Source organism: Tachysurus fulvidraco, chromosome 3 (assembly GCF_022655615.1).
Source record: "Tachysurus fulvidraco isolate hzauxx_2018 chromosome 3, HZAU_PFXX_2.0, whole genome shotgun sequence".
NCBI lineage: Eukaryota > Metazoa > Chordata > Actinopteri > Siluriformes > Bagridae > Tachysurus > Tachysurus fulvidraco.
Genome location: NC_062520.1, coordinates 1,392,549 through 1,417,548, shown reverse-complemented (window position 1 = coordinate 1,417,548; position 25,000 = coordinate 1,392,549). Strand labels below are relative to the sequence as shown.

At 40.3% G+C, this 25,000-nt stretch overlaps 3 protein-coding genes across 5 annotated transcripts in view; all 3 read left to right on the top strand.

Annotated features, from left to right (window-relative positions):
• LOC113649782 (putative protein MSS51 homolog, mitochondrial) overlaps nt 1-12,489 on the top strand; it is a 17,047-nt gene extending 4,558 nt beyond the window's left edge. Inside the window, exons 4-7 of one of the 2 annotated variants that reach the window (XM_047811705.1) lie at nt 9,754-10,320; nt 10,970-11,063; nt 11,156-11,372; nt 11,599-12,489. In XM_047811705.1, coding sequence (XP_047667661.1) covers nt 9,754-10,320; nt 10,970-11,063; nt 11,156-11,351 — 857 coding nt within the window. In that variant the 3' untranslated portion in view covers nt 11,352-11,372; nt 11,599-12,489. Of the gene's footprint in view, nt 1-9,753; nt 10,321-10,969; nt 11,064-11,155 lie in introns of both variants that reach the window. The other variant, XM_027157749.2, reaches the window with a different exon arrangement.
• Nucleotides 12,490-13,233: 744 nt separating this feature from the next.
• Nucleotides 13,234-25,000, top strand: part of tbc1d24 (TBC1 domain family, member 24) — a 19,913-nt gene continuing 8,146 nt past the window's right edge. Inside the window, exons 1-7 of one of the 2 annotated variants that reach the window (XR_007140222.1) lie at nt 13,234-13,387; nt 17,046-18,125; nt 18,529-18,687; nt 18,833-18,896; nt 19,106-19,201; nt 19,463-19,712; nt 21,288-22,325. Coding sequence is in view for 1 of the 2 variants with exons in the window: in XM_027157737.2 (XP_027013538.2) it covers nt 17,122-18,125; nt 18,529-18,687; nt 18,833-18,896; nt 19,106-19,201; nt 19,463-19,712; nt 21,288-21,442 (1,728 nt within the window). In the remaining variant the exon portion in view is untranslated. Of the gene's footprint in view, nt 13,388-17,045; nt 18,126-18,528; nt 18,688-18,832; nt 18,897-19,105; nt 19,202-19,462; nt 19,713-21,287; nt 22,430-25,000 lie in introns of those variants that run through there. The other variant, XM_027157737.2, reaches the window with a different exon arrangement.
• The window catches only part of atp6v0cb (ATPase H+ transporting V0 subunit cb), a 5,334-nt gene continuing 4,813 nt past the window's right edge, over nt 24,480-25,000 (top strand). The window contains exon 1 of the mRNA XM_027157825.2: nt 24,480-24,711. Within this exon, the coding sequence (XP_027013626.1) occupies nt 24,645-24,711 (67 nt within the window). The 5' untranslated portion in view covers nt 24,480-24,644. The remainder of the gene's footprint in view (nt 24,712-25,000) is intronic.

Here is a 25,000-nt window from a genome sequence, read left to right as displayed (position 1 = left end):
TACAGTTACACACAGTTATACAGTTACACACAGTTACACACAGTTATACAGTTACACACAGTTATACAGTTACACACAGTTACACACAGTTATACAGTTACACACAGTTATACAGTTACACACAGTTACACACAGTTACACACAGTTACACACAGTTATACAGTTACACACAGTTACACACAGTTATACAGTTACACACAGTTACACACAGTTATACACAGTTATACACAGTTATACAGTTACACACAGTTATACAGTTACACACAGTTACACACAGTTATACAGTTACACACAGTTATACAGTTACACACAGTTACACACACTTATACACAGTTACACACAGTTATACACAGTACACACAGTTACACACAGTTATACACAGTACATACAGTTACACACAGTTATACACAGTACACACAGTTACACACAGTTATACACAGTTATACACAGTACACACAGTTATACACAGTACATACAGTTACACACAGTACACACAGTTATACACAGTACACACAGTTATACACAGTACATACAGTTACACACAGTTACACAGTTACACACAGTACACACAGTACACACAGTTACACACGGTACACACAGTTACACACAGTTACACACAGTTACACAGAGTTAAACAGAGTTACACACAGTTACACAGAGTACACACGGTTACACGCAGTACATACAGTACACACAGTTATACACAGTACACACAGTTACACACAGTTACACACAGTTATACACAGTTATACACAGTTATACAGTTACACACAGTTATACAGTTACACACAGTTACACACAGTTATACAGTTACACACAGTTATACAGTTACACACAGTTACACACAGTTATACACAGTTATACACAGTTATACAGTTACACACAGTTATACAGTTACACACAGTTACACACAGTTATACAGTTACACACAGTTATACAGTTACACACACTTATACACAGTTACACACAGTTATACACAGTACACACAGTTACACACAGTTATACACAGTACATACAGTTACACACAGTTATACACAGTACACACAGTTACACACAGTTATACACAGTACACACAGTTATACACAGTACATACAGTTACACACAGTTACACACAGTACACACAGTTACACACAGTTATACACAGTACACACAGTTATACACAGTACATACAGTTACACACAGTTACACACAGTACACACAGTTACACACGGTACACACAGTTACACACAGTACACACAATTACACACAGTTACACAGAGTTAAACAGAGTTACACACAGTTACACAGAGTACACACGGTTACACGCAGTACATACAGATACACAGTTATACACGGTTACACACAGTAAACGCAGTACACGCAGTACATACAGTACACACAGTTATACACAGTACACACAGTTACACACAGTACACACAGTTACACACAGTTATACACAGTACATACAGTACACACAGTTATACACAGTACATACAGTTACACACAGTTACACAGTTACACACAGTTATACACAGTACATACAGTACACACAGTTATACACAGTACACACAGTTACACACAGTTATACACAGTTATACACAGTACACACAGTTATACACAGTACATACAGTACACACAGTTATACACAGTACATACAGTACACACAGTTATACACAGTACATACAGTTACACACAGTTACACACAGTTATACACAATACATACAGTACACACAGTTATACACAGTACACACAGTTACACACAGTTATACACAGTTATACACAGTACACACAGTTAAACACAGTACACACAGTTAAACACAGTACACACAGTACACACAGTTATACACAGTACATACAGTACACACAGTTATACACAGTACATACAGTACACACAGTTATACACAGTACATACAGTTACACACAGTTACACAGTTATACACAGTACATACAGTACACACAGTTATACACAGTACATACAGTTACACAGTTACACACAGTTACACAGTTACACACAGTTATACACAGTACATACAGTACACACAGTTATACACAGTACACACAGTTACACACAGTTATACACAGTTATACACAGTACACACAGTTATACACAGTACATACAGTTACACACAGTTACACAGTTACACACAGTTACACACGGTACACACGGTACATACAGTACACACAGTTACACACGGTACACACAGTTACACACGGTACACACAGTTACACACAGTACACACAGTTACACACGGTACACACAGTTACACACGGTACACACAGTTACACACGTTACACACAGTTACACAGAGTTAAAAAAAGAGTTACACAGAGTACACACAGTTACACACAGTACACACGGTTACACACAGTTACACACAGTAAACGCAGTACATACAGATGCACAGTTACACACGGTTACACACAGTAAACGCAGTACATACAATACACACAGTTACACACAGTACAGTTATACACAGTACACACAGTTACACACAGTACACACAGTTACACACAGTACATACAGATACACAGTTACACACAGTTACACACAGTACATATAGTTACACACAGTACACACAGTACATACAGTTACACACAATTATACACAGTACACACAGTTACACACAGTACATACAGGTACACAGTTACACATAGTACACACAGTTACATAGTTACACACAGTACACACAGTACATACAGTACACAAAGTACACACAGTACATACAGTTACACACAGTACACACAGTTACACACAGTACATACAGTTACACACAGTACATACAGTACACACAGTTACATAGTTACACACATTACACACAGTTACACACAGTACATACAGTTACACACAGTACATACAGTACACACAGTACATACAGTTACACACAGTACACACAGTTACACACAGTACATACAGTTACACACAGTACATACAGTACACACAGTTACATAGTTACACACAGTACACACAGTTACACACAGTACACACAGTTACACACAGTACATACAGTACACACAGTACATACAGTTACACACAGTACATACAGTTACACACAGTACACACAGTTACATAGTTACACACAGTACATACAGTACATACAGTACACACAGTACACACAGTTACACACAGTACATACAGTTATACACAGTTACACACAGTAAACACAGTTACACACAGTACATACAGTTACACACAGTACATACAGTACACACAGTACATACAGTTACACACAGTACACACAGTTACACACAGTTATACACAGTTATACACAGTACACACAGTTATACACAGTACATACAGTTACACACAGTTACACAGTTACACACGGTACACACGGTACATACAGTACACACAGTTACACACGGTACACACAGTTACACACGGTACACACAGTTACACACAGTTACATACAGTACACACAGTTACACACGTTACACACAGTTACACAGAGTTAAAAAAAGAGTTACACACGGTACACACGGTACATACAGTACACACAGTTACACACGGTACACACAGTTACACACGGTACACACAGTTACACACAGTTACATACAGTACACACAGTTACACACGTTACACACAGTTACACAGAGTTAAAAAAAGAGTTACACAGAGTACACACAGTTACACACAGTACACACGGTTACACACAGTTACACACAGTAAACGCAGTACATACAGATGCACAGTTACACACGGTTACACACAGTAAACGCAGTACATACAGTACACACAGTTACACACAGTACACACAGTTATACACAGTACACACAGTTACACACAGTTACACACAGTACATACAGATACACAGTTACACACAGTTACACACAGTACATACAGTTACACACAGTTATACACAATTATACACAGTACACACAGTTACACACAGTACATACAAGTAGACACAGTTATACACAATTATACACAGTACACACAGTTACACACAGTTACACACAGTACATACAGGTACACAGTTACACACAGTACACACAGTACATACATTACACACAGTACACACAGTTACACACAGTACATACAGTTACACACAGTACATACAGTACACACAGTTACATAGTTACACACAGTACACAAAGTACACACAGTACATACAGTTACACACAGTACACACAGTTACACACAGTACATACAGTTACACACAGTACATACAGTACACACAGTTACATAGTTACACACAGTACACACAGTTACACACAGTACATACAGTACACACAGTTACATAGTTACACACAGTACACACAGTACACACAGTTACACACAGTACATACAGTACACACAGTTACATAGTTACACACAGTACACACAGTTACACACAGTGCATACAGTACACACAGTTACATAGTTACACACAGTACACACAGTTACACACAGTACACACAGTTACACACAGTACATACAGTACACACAGTACATACAGTTACACACAGTACACACAGTTACACACAGTACATACAGTTACACACAGTACATACAGTACACACAGTTACATAGTTACACACAGTACACACAGTTACACACAGTACACACAGTTACACACAGTACATACAGTACACACAGTACATACAGTTACACACAGTACACACAGTTACACACAGTACATACAGTTACACACAGTACATACAGTACACACAGTTACATAGTTACACACAGTACACACAGTTACACACAGTACACACAGTTACACACAGTACATACAGTTACACACAGTACATACAGTTACACACAGTACACACAGTTACACACAGTACACACAGTTACACACAGTACATACAGTACATTCAGTACACACAGTACACACAGTTACACACAGTACATACAGTTATACACAGTTACACACAGTAAACACAGTTACACACAGTACATACAGTTACACACAGTACATACAGTACACACAGTACATACAGTTACACACAGTTACACACAGTACACACAGTTACACACAGTACATACAGTTACACACAGTACACACAGTTACACACAGTACATACAGTACATACAGTACACACAGTACACACAGTTACACACAGTACATACAGTTACACACAGTACATACAGTTACACACAGTACATACAGTACATACAGTTACACACAGTACACACAGTTACATAGTTACACACAGTACACACAGTTACACACAGTACATACAGTACATACAGTACACACAGTACACACAGTTACACACAGTTACACACAGTACACACAGTTACACACAGTACATACAGTACACACAGTACATACAGTTACACACAGTACACACAGTTACACACAGTACATACAGTTACACACAGTACATACAGTACACACAGTTACATAGTTACACACAGTACACACAGTTACACACAGTACACACAGTTACACACAGTACATACAGTACACACAGTACATACAGTTACACACAGTACACACAGTTACATAGTTACACACAGTACACACAGTTACACACAGTACATACAGTACATTCAGTACACACAGTACACACAGTTACACACAGTACATACAGTTATACACAGTTACACACAGTAAACACAGTTACACACAGTACATACAGTTACACACAGTACAAACAGTACACACAGTACATACAGTTACACACAGTACATACAGTTACACACAGTTACACACAGTTCATACAGTACATACAGTTACACACAGTACACACAGTACACACAGTTACATAGTTACACACAGTACACACAGTTACACACAGTACATACAGTACATACAGTACACACAGTACACACAGTTACACACAGTACATACAGTTACACACAGTTACACACAGTACATACAGTTACACACAGTACACACAGTTACACACAGTACATACAGTACACACAGTACACACAGTTACACACAGTACATACAGTTACACACAGTACACACAGTACATACAGTTACACACAGTTACACACAGTACACACAGTTACACACAGTACATACAGTTACACACAGTACACACAGTTACACACAGTACATACAGTTACACACAGTTACACACAGTACACACAGTTACACACAGTACATACAGTTACACACAGTACACACAGTACACACAGTAGGGCAGGTGTAAACATCCCAGACTGTATGGACTCCTCTGCCCTGACTGTACAGTAAAAACACACAGTTACACACAGTAACACACAGTTATACACAGTTACACACAGTTATACACAGTACACACAGTTACATACAATTACACACAGTTACACACAGTCACACACAGTTACACACAGTACATACAGTTACACACAGTTATACACAGTTACACACAGTACACACAGTACACAGTTACACACAGTACACACAGTTACACAGTTACACACACTCACAGTTACACACACACACAGTTTACACACAGTTACACACACACACACACACACAGTTACACACAGTACATACAGTTACACACAGTGCATACAGTTACACACAGTTACACACAGTGCATACAGATACACACAGTACACACAGTTACACACAGTACATACAGTTACACACAGTACATACCGTTACACACAGTACATACAGTTACACACAGTTACACACAGTACACACAGTACACACACACACAGTACATACAGTTACACACAGTACACACAGTACACACAGTACACACAGTACATACAGTTACACACAGTACACACAGTTACACACAGTACACACAGTTACACACAGTTACACACAGTACACACAGTACACACACACACAGTACATACAGTTACACACAGTACACACAGTACACACAGTACACACACACACAGTATATACAGTTACACACAGTACACACAGTTACACACAGTACACACAGTTACACACAGTTACACACAGTACACACAGTACACACACACACAGTACATACAGTTACACACAGTACACACAGTACACACAGTACACACACACACAGTATATACAGTTACACACAGTACACACAGTTACATACAGTTACACGGTTACATACAGTAAACACATTTACACGCAGTACATACAGATACACAGTTACACACAGTACCACACAGTTACACACAGTTACACACAGTACATACAGATACACAGTTACACACAGTACCACACAGTTACACACAGTACATACAGTTATACACAGTTACACACAGTACACACAGTTACACACAGTACACACAATTACACACAGTACATACAGATACACAGTTCATACAGTTACACACAGTTACATGGTTACATACAGTAAACACATTTACACGCAGTACATACAGATACACAGTTCATACAGTTACACACAGTACACACAGTTACACACAGTTACACACAGTACACACAGTTACACACAGTACATACAGTTACACACAGTTACACACAGTACACACAGTTACATACAGTTACACACAGTACACACAGTTACACACAGTTACACACAGTACATACAGATACACAGTTCATACAGTTACACACAGTTAAATGGTTACATACAGTAAACACATTTACACGCAGTACATACAGATACACAGTTACACACAGTACCACACAGTGCATACAGATACACAGTTACACACAGTACCACACAGTTACACACAGTTACACACAGTACATACAGATACACAGTTACACACAGTTACACACAGTTACACACAGTACATACAGATACACAGTTCATACAGTTACACACAGTACACACAGTTACACACAGTTACACACAGTACACACAGTTACACACAGTTACACACAGTACACACAGTTACACACAGTACACACAGTACATACAGTTACATACAGTACACAAAGTACACACACTTACACACAGTACATACAGTTACACACAGTTACACACAGTACATACAGTTACATAGTTACACACAGTACATACAGTTACACACAGTACACACAGTTACACACAGTACATACAGTACATACAGTTACACACAGTACATACAGTTACACACAGTTACACACAGTACATACAGTTACATAGTTACACACAGTACATACAGTTACACACAGTACACACAGTTACACACAGTACACACAGTACATACAGTTACACACAGTACACAAAGTTACACACAGTACACACAGTACACACAGTTACACACAGTACATACAGTACACACAGTTACACACAGTACACACAGTACATACAGTACATACAGTTACACACAGTACACACAGTTACATACAGTTACACACAGTACATACAGTTACACACAGTACACACAGGTACACACAGTACACAGTTATACACAGTACACACAGTTACACACAGTTACACACAGTTACACACAGTACATACAGTTACACACAGTTACACACAGTACATACAGTTACACACAGTACACACAGTACACACAGTACATACAGTTACATACAGTACACACAGTTACACACAGTACACACAGGTACACACAGTTATACACAGTACACACAGTTACACACAGTACATACAGTTACATACAGTACATACAGTACATACAGTACATACAGTTACACACAGTACACACAGTTAGACACAGTACACACAGGTACACACAGTTATACACAGTACACACAGTTACATACAGTACATACAGTTACACACAGTACACACAGTACACACAGTTACACACAGTACATACAGTTACACACAGTACATACAGTTACACACAGTACACACAGTTACACACAGTTACACACAGTACACACAGTTACACACAGTACATACAGTTACACACAGTACATACAGTTACACACAGTTACACACAGTACACACAGTTACACACAGTACATACAGTTACACACAGTACATACAGTTACACACAGTACACACAGTTACACACAGTTACACACAGTACACACAGTTACACACAGTACATACAGTTACACACAGTACATACAGTTACATACAGTACACACAGTAGGGCAGGTGTAAACATCCCAGACTGTATGGACTCCTCTGCCCTGACTGTACAGTATGTGTAATGTAGACGTAATCACCATTACATTTCTTTGTAGTATCGGATTAGATGCTTCATATCAGACCTATTTAACGATTTGTTTATTTTCAGCCTTTTCCATGATGCATAATAATCACGTTTAAATGAACATAAAAGGTTAAACATTACTGTTAAAATAGCTGATTTTATTTTATGAGAAAAAAACGAAACTCAATAAATCATATCAGACCTGAGGAACAACATTCAAGTGAAAAACAAATAAAGGTGCTATGGCTCTAATCATTACTAATACTAGTTACCTCTAACTGCCAAAAGGTTGCAGTGTATAGTCCATCATCACCAGGACGTCTCTCCATCATTTATAAACACATACATTGGAGGCTGTTAAGAGGTCTTCAGAAACCTACAGCAACTTTAGGAGCTGCAGGAAGATCTGACATGTTCTTCACATGTCTGGGTGATGTGGTAGGACAACTAAACAAAGCCCTCACTCATCAACAACATCCACGCTGAACTAACCCACCCCAATCCATGTGGAAAAATGTGTTATGGTCTGATGAGTCCAATGTAGAAATAAGACAGCTCATCACCAAAAGAATACCACACCCACAGGATGGTGGTGGCAGCATCATGCTGTAGTTGTTGTCTCTCAATCTGGGACTGTGGCTCTTCAGGAAATGTTTTGTTTGCTATGTCACATTAAAAAAAGTGGTTTTCACTTATAAAAAGCTCCCAGATTTAACAACGCTGTGTAGATTCTACATGTTCTCCTTTACTTACATGTCCTTAATCATTGCAGTCTAATCCCGCTAGACTTTTATGTCTGACCTTATGTGGATTATTCCATCCAACAGGAGACCTGCCCTTCCCTACAGAGGCATGGTCTAAGCCTGCTAAAGAGGTTCGGTGCTGGGATGATTGGCTCTCCATGCAGGGTGACCTCACAACCCGGATGGCGCCAATCCTGTCTGGGAAAAACATGGCAGATCTCTGGACAAATCAGATCTGCCGGACACGCCCAGAGGAGGCGGAGCTTCATAAATCTCTGTGGCGTGTGTGTAGTGAGTTCCTCTCACGTCCACTGACCATCGGTATGGCAATGAAGATGTTCGGTCTGAATCCATATTCCAAACCTCTGACCATCCACCTGGTGGGGGCAGGAAACGCTGAAACTCTGGGTGCGAGGACGACGGATCTGGATGAGCTGAGCCGTATGTTCCCTGGACATCAGGGTCTGGAGGTGGTCATGGTGGGACCGGAGGTAGTGAAAGGGCCCATAATGAGGCCACCATTAAAAGCATTTGGTCCACGAGGAAGAGTCTACATCAGCGCCTACAAGGGTCTGTACCATGAGTTCTGGGAGGAGCTTGTGGAGAAAGGAGAGGCAGCAAGACCAGACCTTGTGGTGGGGTTTCACCCAGGTACATTTGACCGTAACCTTGTCCAGACATTTGTGGGCATGTGGTAGCCTAGTGGTTATGGTGTTGGGCTACCAATCAGAAGGTTGTGAGTTCGATCCCAGGTCCACCAAGCTGCCACTGTTGGGCCCCTGAGAAGGGCTGATTTGACCTTGTAACCTGTTAAACCGCTTTAATCTTGTGCCTTTTTCCTGTGATATTCCCAGTGGACTGCCTACATTAAAGGTATCAATGTACACACGGTGCAGCAGTAGGTTTGCCAGCACCTCCGAGTTTTCATGGTAGTGGCTTTAAGCCTTCACTGCTCAAACATATAATGTCCCAATTGTGAGGCTCTTAGAATGTTTAACCCAGGGTCGAAAGACTACAGACAGGAAGCATGTCTTGGAACTTGTGCAAGGAAACAAGCGAAGCTGAATATTTTGGCGCTGTTGTGGACACAATCTGGTCCAATACAGATCAGGAGATTATAAGACAAGCAGGAAAGTTTTCTCATAAAAGAGAACAGTTGTGGACCCAAAGCTAACCCCTGTGGCTCTCATGCCAAACAATGCAATTAAACTCTTTCTACAGGTCTGCAAAATGTTTTATCTACATTTTGTTACATTTTTGCATTTTCTTGTCTGTTGTTTTGTGTGTTTCCTGAGTATAGGGTTTGATTCCAGACAGGGAATGACGGATGGATGGTTACCAACTCTGCTGCTGCTCAGAGACTACAACATACCTACTTTATTTACTACGGCAAAGTAAGGAGAAAAGGAATTACTAAAATTCACTATAGATATTATAACCTTGTCATGAAGTAATGACTTATAAATTCCTTCATTCTGTCTCCCAGTGATGAAGAGCTGAAGTACTCTGTGCAGATCTTGATGGAGTTGGAGATTGACATTAAAGGCACTGGGCCAAACCCTTTCAGTTCCCAGAAGCCTGAGCAAGTGCAGTCAAGTCCCAACAAAGAGCTGAGCTACTGCAATGCCTTCTACCTGAACTTTCAGGGTCTGCTGGAGGACAAGCTAAATGAGGAGGATTAGAAAATTTACCCTCTTGTTTTTGTGTGTACTATTCCATTATGTGATATGATTGTTTTGGTTTAGTCTACCATCCTGACTGAGGTTTTACAGATTGTATAGTATTTGCATATCCCCATGGAACATTTTGTAGTATTACAACCTTCAAACGAAATGGACTAAGTTGAGATTTATCGTAGATATACAATATATATATACTGTAGATCTACACGAAAGTGTCTATAATAATCAATTATTCCCTTTTCTGTAGTCCGTATCCTACACAGGCTTGCCGAGACGCTGGAGTCTATCAGAGGGTATTCGGGGCACTAGACAGATGTCAACCATTTTTCAACAACAGTACATTTGTTTTTGTTTTAAATGGTTTTGTTTTACATCAAAGATTCAAAGCATTTATTGTCATATACACAGTGAGGAAAGCAGTTTCCCTGAGCAATGGAATTCTTACTTTGCCATCCTCAAAGAATGCCAGGACTGTTCATACTGTACATACACAAACTGTACACTATATAATGCAATATAATATTTGCAAGTGAGTGCAAATGTACTGTACTATAACAATGGCAGGAATAACACGGGTATTTAAAGCAGCAATAACATTAACAGATGTGTAAAACTAAGATGGGGCTACATGAATAATATTAGCAGTCTATAATGGTGGTGGTAACAGCAGCAATTATACATTACAATGTTCCATTGAGGTCCTGAGGGTATCAACACACTCATGTCAGATGTTGTTTTTGGTCAGTATTTAATATAATATAAATCACATGTGCCTTTGGAGGAAGTATGAGGGCTTTTCCTGAGACATACAGTAAGAGTTTTAGGCATGCTAAACAAAGAGTGTTAAACATTTATTTTCATTTACATTTACATATATGTAGTTTGTGAAGGAACTCGGCTGGTAGGTTGGTTCCAAACATCTTGGAGAACTGACCACAGATCTTCTGTGGATGTCGGCTTTCTCACATCCTTCTGTCTCTTCATGTAATCCCAGACACACTGGATGATGTCGAGATCAGGGCTTTGTGCCATCGCTTCATGTTTGAAGGCAGAAGGTAGTAACACCAAATATTGATTTGATTGAGATTTTTTTGTTTGCATTTTGTAAATTGACGGAAATAAACACTCATTATTTATATTTCTGAAAGCGTTCTTTGTTTACAGCATTTTTTTCACACCTGCCTAAAACTTTTGCACAGTACTGTATATCACATGATTATAACAACGTGACCTAAAGTCATTAGATTAGATTAGATTCAACTTTATTGTCATTGTGCAAGGTACATGTACAGAGCCAATGAACCAGATGAAGTGTAAAGCTGGACCCTTCACATACTGCACTGTTTCCTGACCATCTTTATGCCCCACAGCATCACACCTTGTGTTTACATCCCAACACTGATGCTGTCTGTAAAATCCTCCACTGACATCATTCACTTTGTTATACAGGACAAACCACACCGTTAATGACTCACTACACCATGGTGAAGTGTTTCGACACAAGCAGAAGCAGGACCTTTACGGGACAGAACACAACAACAGGATGTGACAGAAAATGAAGTTTGTTATAATTAACTTAAAACTAATAGAAGTCAGGCGCTGTGCTGCTGAGGCGTTACCATGGCGACTGTATCTAAACCCCGCCTCCTTTACTCCGATTGGCTACATGTCATTCAGCGTGTGTTGCTTGCGCTCTGATTGGATGGATTTTCTGCCTCGCGACCTGCCCGACGCTTATATTATATTATATTAATGTTATAGGAGCTACAAGACATATAAAATATTATGTGTGTGTGTGTGTGTGTGTGTGTGTGTGTGTGTGTGTGTGTGTGTGTGTGTGTGTGTGTGTGTGTGTGTGTGTGTGAATATATACCGTATAAATGAGATAGTAAAAAAAACACAAGGAAACATTTCGCTTCCGGTTGAAGGCGAGACTCAGATCTGCACATGCGCTGTGGGCGGTGCCCTGTGCTACTACCGCGCATGCGCAGCACTGGCGCCCTAAAGAATACGAATGCAGTAGAAAGCGAATGAAGGTGAGATTCAGTCACTGCGTCAGTTTGTGTTTACATCTAAATATATTGTTTACTGTTTACTGTTTGTTTACTGTTTACTGTTTACTGTTTACTGCTGCACGAGCTCTCTGTGTTTACATCTAAATATATTGTTTACTGTTTACTGTTTACTGTTTACTGTTTACTGCTGCACGAGCTCTCTGTGTTTACGGGCTTCACTATGCACCAATATCTGTTTACATTTACACTAAATGTCTTATATGGTGTTGAGTCTCATTAACACTTTGCATTAGTCTTTATATAAAGTGTTAGTGACAGTTCAGTGTTTAATGATCATTATCCTGGTGTTGAGTCTCATTAACACTTAGCATTGGCCTTTATATAAAGTGTTAGTGACAGTTCAGTGTTTAATGATCAGTATCCTGGTGTTGAGTCTCATTAACACTTTGCATTAATCTTCATATAAAGTGTTAGTGACAGCTCAGTGTTTAATGATCAGTATCCTGGTGTTGAGTCTCATTAACACTTTGCATTAGTCTTAATATAAAGTGTTTAATGATCATGTGTTGAGTCTCATTAACACTTTGCATTAGTCTTAATATAAAGTGTTAGTGACAGCTCAGTGTTTAATGATCATTATCCTGGTGTTGAGTCTCATTAACACTTTGCATTAATCTTCATATAAAGTGTTAGTGACAGCTCAGTGTTTAATGATCAGTATCCTGGTGTTGAGTCTCATTAACACTTTGCATTAATCTTCATATAAAGTGTTAGTGACAGCTCAGTGTTTAATGATCATGTGTTGAGTCTCATTAACACTTTGCATTAGTCTTTATATAAAGTGTTAGTGACAGTTCAGTGTTTAATGATCAGTATCCCGGTGTTGAGTCTCATTAACACTTTGCATTGGTCTTTATATAAAGTGTTAGTGACAGCTCAGTGTTTAATGATCAGTATCCTGGTGTTGAGTCTCATTAACACTTTGCATTAGTCTTTATATAAAGTGTTAGTGACAGTTCAGTGTTTAATGATCATTATCCTGGTGTTGAGTCTCATTAACACTTTGCATTAGTCTTTATATAAAGTGTTAGTGACAGTTCGGTGTTTAATGATCAGTATCCTGGTGTTGAGTCTCATTAACACTTTGCATTAGTCTTTATATAAAGTGTTTAATGATCATGTGTTGAGTCTCATTAACACTTTGCATTAGTCTTTATATAAAGTGTTAGTGACAGTTCAGTGTTTAATGATCAGTATCCTGGTGTTGAGTCTCATTAACACTTTACATTGGTCTTTATATAAAGTGTTAGTGACAGTTCAGTGTTTAATGATCATTATCCTGGTGTTGAGTCTCATTAACACTTTGCATCGGTCTTTATATAAAGTGTTAGTGACAGTTCAGTGTTTAATGATCAGTATCCTGGTGTTGAGTCTCATTAACACTTTGCATTGGTCTTTATATAAAGTGTTAGTGACAGTTCAGTGTTTAATGATCATTATCCTGGTGTTGAGTCTCATTAACACTTTGCATTAGTCTTTATATAAAGTGTTTAATGATCATGATCATGTGTTGAGTCTCATTAACACTTTGCATTAATCTTCATATAAAGTGTTAGTGACAGTTCAGTGTTTAATGATCATTATCCTGGTGTTGAGTCTCATTAACACTTTGCATTGGTCTTTATATAAAGTGTTTAATGATCATGATCATGTGTTGAGTCTCATTAACACTTTGCATTAATCTTCATATAAAGTGTTAGTGACAGTTCAGTGTTTAATGATCATTATCCTGGTGTTGAGTCTCATTAACACTTTGCATTAGTCTTTATATAAAGTGTTTAATGATCATGATCATGTGTTGAGTCTCATTAACACTTTGCATTAATCTTCATATAAAGTGTTAGTGACAGTTCAGTGTTTAATGATCATTATCCTGGTGTTGAGTCTCATTAACACTTTGCATTGGTCTTTATATAAAGTGTTTAATGATCATGATCATGTGTTGAGTCTCATTAACACTTTGCATTAATCTTCATATAAAGTGTTAGTGACAGTTCAGTGTTTAATGATCATTATCCTGGTGTTGAGTCTCATTAACACTTTGCATTAGTCTTTATATAAAGTGTTTAATGATCATGATCATGTGTTGAGTCTCATTAACACTTTGCATTAATCTTCATATAAAGTGTTAGTGACAGTTCAGTGTTTAATGATCATTATCCTGGTGTTGAGTCTCATTAACACTTTGCATTAGTCTTCATATAGTGTTAGTGACAGTTCAGTGTTTAATGATCATTATCCTGGTGTTGAGTCTCATTAACACGTTGCATTGGTCTTTATATAAAGTGTTTAATGATCATTATCCTGGTGTTGAGCCTCATTAACACTTTGCATTAGTCTTCATATAAAGTGTTAGTGACAGTTCAGTGTTTAATGATCATTATCCTGGTGTTGAGTCTCATTAACACGTTGCATTAGTCTTTATATAAAGTGTTTAATGATCATTATCCTGGTGTTGGGTCTTATTAACACTTTGCATTAGTCTTTATATTGGTCTTATCCTGGTGACTTATTAACTGTTTACATTATTATCATTATCAAAATAATTTGTACAGAAATTCATATGATAATCACAATCCCTGATGTGGGTGTAAACACATGCCGATTTGATGCACACACACACACACACACACACACACACACACACACACACACACACACACACACATACACACACATACACACACACACACACACACACACACACACACACACACACACACACAATAAGGATTGTATATTTTATCCTTTAAAGTGTAAATGCAGCGTGTGAAACCCTTTTCATTGACATTATGTTTGTGAGAGAGAGATTTACCTGAGCAGGTTTTCAGCGTTAACGTTGCTCATTACTTTAGAGTAAATTACAGCATCGAGTTTGTTCACTAAACTATTAGTGAAAGTCAGCAGGTGTTCAGGTTTAACAGGTGAGTTGGTGTCGTTGACCAGTGGCACTCAGAGCTTCATACTGCAGCCCATCATTTAACTTTCTCCACAATAATCCCTCAGGACATTTACTCACGCTGTGTGTCCTGCGAAGTCCTGCGTGTTCAGGAAACACTCCCTAACACACACCAGCATTATACTGAGTACTAGTGCGTTAGGGGATTAACGTGACCCTCGAGGTTTGGTACACGAGTAAGACTGTGTCGGTTCTTTGTGGGCTCCTTAATGTTCTCATTGATCTTTAATCTTAGCAGCAGAAACCAACGGCAACTGATTTGCTAAACAACAACAAACTCGATCCCTAATCTGACTCGCATTACACAACGAGTCGAGATGGCTGAGGGTAGTGAAGAACAGACCAGAGAGAGTTCCAGTGTGTGGGGAAATGTAATAATGCAGAATTGGTTCATTTAATCAGAGCGAGCATGCGGACAAACACACACACACTTGCAAACACACACACACGCAAGCAAACACACACACACACAAACACGCACACACACACACAAACACACACACACAAACACACACACACACACACACACACGCAAACAAACAAATTACCAGACAGACACATGAATGCCACGTGTTGATGAGGAACCCTTTTCATAACCCACTTGCCTTGTCTCTCTCTCTCTCTCTCTCTCTCTCTCTCTCTCTCTCTCTCTCTCCACAGAGACGGTATGGTCCGTTAGTCTCACTCCGGAAAGTCTGGTCAGTCTGTCTGCGTCTGTGTACTGAGGTCAAAGGTTATGGGGGAGAACTTTGGGGTTTTTGTGGACTGGTCGCTGATGGGTGACGTGTCTAATGATGCAGCACCGGGAAAAACCGAATACACAGACATCAAAGAGCGAAAGCGCCACGCCCGCTCAGGTCAGTGGGTCAAGAGCCACTCACAGCGAGCACAGGTGTACCAGCGCCTCATCAAAGCGCTGCCGTGCCGCTCTGTCACACCTGATGCTAGCGTGTACCTGACGGCGGCAGTAAAACAGACCAAACGTGACAGCACTGCAGGAGTAAAGCTACACAACGGGGACATGCTGGCTATAGCTTTGCCTGAATTTGCGTCTAGTGCTCCTGTTCCACGTTACTGTTTAAAGCCCGAGTCTGCCAGGTCAGTGGGCTCTGTTTTGGAGTGTCTCGCGGCTGAATTTCCAGATGTGTCCTATTGCCCCTTGTTACCTGCTGTCACTGCACTGTTGCTTCACTGGAGCTCGGAAGAGGCTCAGTGTTTTGAAGCCGTGGCTCGATTGTTAGCAACAACACATCAGCAGCGCATGCTACACCAGACCTTCCTGGCTCACCGCGCTTCCTGCATGACCTTTGGCGACCTGGCACGCAAGCACTGCCCCGCCGCTCACCAGCACATCGTTTCTTTGGCAACCGAGAATAAGGAAGATGTGGCGGAGGTGTATGGAGACTGGCAGCGCTGGGTGTTCGGTGACCTCCCATTCTCTCATGCTGCTCGGGTCATGGACGTCTTTCTGGTCGAAGGGTTTAAAGTGCTGTACAGAGTCGCACTCGCCCTGCTAAAGCTCTACAGGAAGCAGAAACCGGACAGGAGCACAAACAGGAAGGACTCGGTCAGGGGCGACATGCGAGAGTTTGTGAAGTCTATCGCGAGCAGCGTGAGTCCCGATAAACTGATGGAGAAAGCTTTCACCATAAGGCTCTTCAGCAGGAAGGAGATCAACCTGCTGCAGCTGGCTAATGAGAAAGCGCTCCAGCAGAAAGGCATCACTGTCCAGCAGAAGCGGTGAGATACAGAACTAACCTTCACCTGTAATACAGTAATATCTGTCTTAGTTAATGTAGCATTTATATAATTAATATCTTACTTAGCTTTAGTCTTAATTAATATATCATTTTAATCCCTCTCTCTCTCCCCCTCTCTCTCAATCCCACCCCCCTCTCTCTCCCTCTCTTTTTCTCAATCCCACCCCCCCCTCTTTCTCTTTCTCTCTCTCTCATTCTCTCCCCCTCTCTCTCCCCTCTCTCTCTCTCTCTCTTCCTTTCTCTTTCTCAATCCCACCCCCCCTCTCTCATTCTCCCCCCCCTTTCTCACTCTCTCTCTCTCTCTCTCTCTCTCTCTCCCTCTTCCGCCTCCCCACCCCCCCCCCCCCCCCCCTCTCTCTCTCTCTCTCTCTCTCTCCCTGTAGGTGTAATGTGGACCTGAAAGTGAATGTTGATGGTTTCTGCTCTGACATAATCAGTGTAAAGGAGATCATGGAGGTTTGGTCATGGATTCCTGAGCGATTTGCCCTGTGTCAGCCTCAGCTACTGTTCAGTACCGCTACACACGGCTGCAGTCTCAACCGGTACACACACACACACACACACACACACACACACACACCAGTACAGAACTCCAGGGTCTTTTAAACGTACTCTGCAGTTTCGTATACAGCTGTGGTGGTGTGTGTCATTGTTAACTGTGTTATTGTTGTGTATTTGTTTATTTAGGTTTTATTCACACTGTGAAGGACATGAACCCACACTACTGCTGATCAAGAATACTGAAGGAGAGGTACTGTCTCACTCTCTGTCTCACTTTCTGTCTCACTCTCTGTCTCACTTTCTGTCTTACTCTCTGTCTCACTCTCTGTCTCGTTCTCATGCTCACAATTGTCTCCAGACAATCTGTGACCATTTAACTCAAAACTGTCATGGGATATAATTTTCATTATGACAACGATGTCGTGGGTGTGTGTGTGTGTGTGTGTGTGTGTGTGCTAGGTGTGTGGGGCGTTCCTATCCACAGACTGGGAGGAGAGGAAGCGAGGAGGAAACACACTGAGCTTCTTTGGGACAGGCGAGTGTTTTGTCTTTAAGGTGAGTCATGCATCACTTCACCAATCACATGATCACTATGTTAATGACATACAGTCAGGATTTATAAGCTTTACACTCCTGAGAAGTGTGTGTGTGTGTGTGTGTGTGTGTGTGTGTGTGTGTGTGTGTGTGTGTGTGTGTGTGTGTGTGTGTGTCATTATGAGCTCATGATGAACAAACACGTACGTAATTAAACACATTTGTAACTTATTAATTAGAATTGAAAGATTTCTGTTGTGTATAAAACTCCATGACACACAGATGAAGCCTGAGATGGAGCGCTACGAGTGGGTCATCATTAAACATCCAGAGTTGGCCAGTTCTGCGTCCGACCGTGCAGCTGATGCTAACGCTCCAGATGACAACATACACTCACTCTCTGTGGAGGCTCCGCCCAACTCTGGGACTGACTCCACCCACCTCTCACCGTTCCTCGCTGCCCGACACTTCCACCTAAATGCTCGTAACACGTCCATGTTTATGGCTGGAAACTTTGACTCTGTCATCATCGGTAAGTGGATATCATCATCACACACCGTCATCATCATCATCACACAGCATCATCATCATCACACAGCATCATCATCATCAGACACCGTCATCATCATCATCACACAGCATCATCATCATCACACAGCATCATCATCATCACACACTGTCATCATCATCATCACACAGCATCATCATCATCACACACCGTCATCATCATCATCACACAGCATCATCATCATCCCACACCGTCATCATCATCATCACACATCATCATCATCATCCCACACCGTCATCATCATCATCATCATCATCCCACACCGTCATCATCATCATCACACATTATCATCATCATCCCACACCGTCATCATCATCACACATTATCATCATCATCCCACACCGTCATCATCATCATCACACATTATCATCATCATCCCACACCGTCATCATCATCACACAGCATCATCATCATCCCACACCGTCATCATCATCATCACACATTATCATCATCATCCCACACCGTCATCATCATCACACAGCATCATCATCATCACACATCGTCATCATCAACACACAACATCATCATCATCCCACACCGTCATCATCATCACACAGCATCATCATCATCCCACACCGTCATCATCATCATCACACATTATCATCATCATCCCACACCGTCATCATCATCACACAGCATCATCATCATCACACAGCATCATCATCACACAGCATCATCATCATCACACACCGTCATCATCAACACACATCATCATCATCATCACACACTATCATCATCACACATCACACACCATCATCATCATCGCACACCATCATCATCATCGCCCATCATTATCACACATCATCATCATCACACACCATCATCATCATCGCCCATCATTATCACACACCATCATCATCACACACCATCATAACCATCATCGCACACCATCATCATCATCTCCCATCATTATCACACACCATCATCATCGCACACCATCATCATCATCTCCCATCATTATCACACATCATCATCATCACACACAATCATCATCGCCCATCATTATCACACACCATCATCATCACACACCATCATAACCATCATCATCGCACACCATCATCATCATCATCATCATCATCATCACACACCATCATCCATCATCATCACAAACCATCATCACACATCATCATCATCATCAACACACATCATCATCATCACACACTCATCACACATCATCACACACCATCATCACACACCATCATCACACATCATCGCACACCATCATCATCACACACCATCATCATCACACACCATCATCATCATCGCCCATCATCATCACACACCATCATCATCACACACCGTCATCACACATCACCACCATCATCACACATCATTACACAACATCATCATCACACCATCATCATCACAACCCATCACTCAATACACACCATCAATCATTATCATCATCGCACTCCGTCATCACTCATCATCACCATCATCACACATCATCATCATCATCACACACAATCACACCAACATCATGATCATCACACAACAGTGTCATCCATAACATTGTTGTTTATCATCGCTCTGGTGCAGGAGGTGGTGATGGGAACGCGCTGTATTTAGACTCCGAGCTGAATTACGGCAGGACGGGTCCTTGCTCCACCTTCGATAATCCACAGCTGTGCACTGAGAACTTCCAGATTGCAGTGCTGGAGGTCTGGGGCTTCCAGGATACCATGACAGCCTAACAGCCAGTTAGCACATCTGGAGAGAGAATGCTGCAGCCATAATTCTAGAGTTGATCTTTATATCATTATATTATATTATTAATATACACATCCTGGTAATGATCATGAGCCTATAAACACTTCATAGCACAGAACCTTTGGACACATTCTCGAAGGAAACCCACCAGCATACTGAAGAAAGTCTCAGAACAAAAAGATCAATTTCTCTCAATTACAATGTCAGTGTGTACAATTAATTCTGAGTTATCACGGTACATTGCCATACTGATATCTCACCACACCTCTAACTATCAGGTGATCGACTACGTTAGTGTATCACAGTATAATATCAATCTGGTATATCATCTGTCTCACAGTGGACTGAAGCTTGGACAGAATACCCATAATGCACTGCAGTCTTATTTATTTTTTATTTTTAAACATATCATGTATCTGTTTCTATATTCGTTAATAGGTGTTAGCACTCGTTAGACCCGAACATTTCGTTAGAAACGTTCTTTAATCACGGTTCTTCATCATATCACTATACTTGATGAATGTTGTATGAATGTTAGATAAACGTTAGCTAAACATTCGATGTGTAGATTTGCCAACTCAACATTTTATCAAGTAGGTTTGGTGTTTGTGAATAAGTGTTTGTTTGTATGAGAAGGTTCTCAATTGTAAAAAGTGATCATATTAATGAATTGTGTATGTTTGTGTGTGTGTGTTTGTGTGTGTGTGTGTGTATGTGAGGTGTTGTGTTAGTAATGTGTATGAACATATCACTAAAATTGTAATTGTTTTCAACTGTAAAGTCTTAAATATGGTGTTGTAATATAAAACGTGTGTGTGTGTGTGTTTGTGTGTGTGTGTGTGTGTGTGTGTGTGTGTGTGTGTGTGTGTATTCAGCAGTATTATCATGGTGTATATCATATAATTATTCACTTGACTGTGCATCAGAAATGGCAGTAACGTGTGTAATAAAGTGTTTAAAGCAAACATTCATCTGATCTTGTTTATTCTTTATAACTCAGACTCTTAGATGCTAAATTTAGTATATTCTGAATTCCATTCAGCTGTAAATCCTGATTCAATCTGTGTGCTGTTAATTTGGGTATAGAGTGTGTGTTAGTGTGTGACTCAGCTGTCTGGGTTATATATAATTCAGACCTCAGTGACTGATACACTTTACACACGGCAACAAAAGTGGAATCTTACACCCACACTGATTCGACGTTCATACAAAGTGTATGTAAATCGTCTGAAATCGAAGACCGTCTCTAACAGACGGTTCATCTGATTGATTTTTCCCGTCTAATTTACAGACAGAAAGGTTGCATTGCAATTTAAGTGGTTTAACGAAACCGGCATTTAACAAACTTTACACTGACCGGTTAAAAGATTAGGATATGACGTATTGATAAATTTACCTAGTTAATCTCGTGAGCTTGTGTTTAAATGCAGTCAATCTTAATCTCTAATTGTATAATGCTACAGACAGAATGGACATTACACCAATAAGCATCTGTCTTTAGAAATTTTATTTGATCATAAATTAATATTTTAGATTGTATTCTCCATTCACACACGTTAATGTTAACTGTTAGCTATCTTTAGCTACATTTTACACTCTATAGAGTGTCGAACATCATTTAATCTTCAGACACATAAACACAGGTCGATGTCAACAAGTCTGTTCCTTTACTAACTGCCCAGGTAGGAGCCCACATGGGCAGAACATGTGCTACCTGGACAACGGCTGTGACACATAGGCTGTTACTGGGGTACACAAAATGTGGACCAATTTCCCCAAATGAGTAATGAATGTGTCTCTAACACTATCATTAGTGACAGAGGGCACATACTGTGGGTCATAAAGCATATTTTGAATAACGTTTGAACATGAAATTTCAGTTCTACTCTAGATCCGATGTGGCTAACACACCTGAACAGGTAAATGTGTCACCTGTATTACCTGCTCAGGTAGATTACTGAGCTGATACAGGACAAAGGTCCAGACAGGAGACACTCTGCTCATTAAACCTCAGTATGTAGGCGTTTGTGTGTCTGATCCTGTCTGGTTCACCTACATATTTACACCGTACATGAAGTGACATCATGCCCTCTACATGTTGATCAGTATATCAGTATGTGGGAGTTGGGCTACTGATCGGAAGGTCATGGGTTCGAACCCCAGGTCCACCAAGCTGCCACTGCTGGGCCCCTGAGCAAGGCCCTTAACCCTCAGTTGCTCAGTTGCAAGTCACACCTACAATAAGTCCATTATGAGTGACACGTGTCATATCTGTACACACACATTATATATATAAAATGTTCTCTTAGAGAACTGTTGCCATCTGGTCGACGCTACAGAGCCCTGAGCACAATCCATCTGATGAACACTTAACACACATGGAACACACAACACTTCACTGCACATTTCACACCTGTACATGTGTACATACAATTTCGTCTATACTGTATATGTCATTCTGTTACACAGTGGAGCTTCTGTCATTAAAACAAATCCCTCGCACGTGTAATCAGACCTGGCAATAAAGATCTGATTCTGATTCTGATACTGAGAACACGGTAAAGTGCTGGACAAGCTGCTAAACAAACAAACAAACAAACAAACAAACAAACAAACAAACAAACAAATAAATAACCCCTTGTGCTTCAGTAGACCGCTGATTGGTCAGTTACTAACCCTAGTCTAGTCACCATAGCAATCATTAGACGGCTTTGTTTGACAAACCAGCACGTTAGAGCAGAATACAACACCTAAAAACAAGAGAGTGGATACACGTGAATTCACGTGTCATCAAAATATTTATCCTATAAATACAACAGTGTAGCTTTTATAGTCCAATCACAAAGCGCTCTGATGTATGTGCTGGTCATTAGCCAATCCTCGCACAGGACTTGGGTTTCAGTAACCAATCAGAAAGCAGCATAGATGTACGGAATACGGATAGGAAAAGAAAGTCAATGCTTTGTTTTCCGCCATGACGCCATTTTGTCTTCCTGATCCGGTGTTGGTTGTTCCGCCTCCTTCCCCGTGTGTATATCAGTGCAATTTAGAGGACTTCATCGTCTCCCTGTGTGTGTGTGTGTGTGTGTGTGTGTGTGTGTGTGTGTGTGTGTGTAAAGAGGACTAACGTGTGTGTAACAAACCCTACCGTCTCTGTGCGCTCAGTCATTATCAGTGTTTTACACCATGTCATCGCCGGAGTACTCATCTTTCTTCGCCGTGATGGGCGCCTCAGCAGCCATGGTGTTCAGTGGTAATTAACACTTTATTATTATATCTACAGCCATGGTGTTCAGTGGTAATTAACACTTTATTATTATATCTACAGCCGTGGTGTTCAGTGGTAATGAACACTTTATTATTATATCTACAGCCGTGGTGTTCAGTGGTAATTAACACTTTATTATTATATCTACAGCCGTGGTGTTCAGTGGTAATTAACACTTTAGTATTATATCTACAGCCGTGGGGTTCAGTGGTAATTAACACTTTATTATTATATCTACAGCCGTGGTGTTCGGTGGTAATGAACACTTTATTAT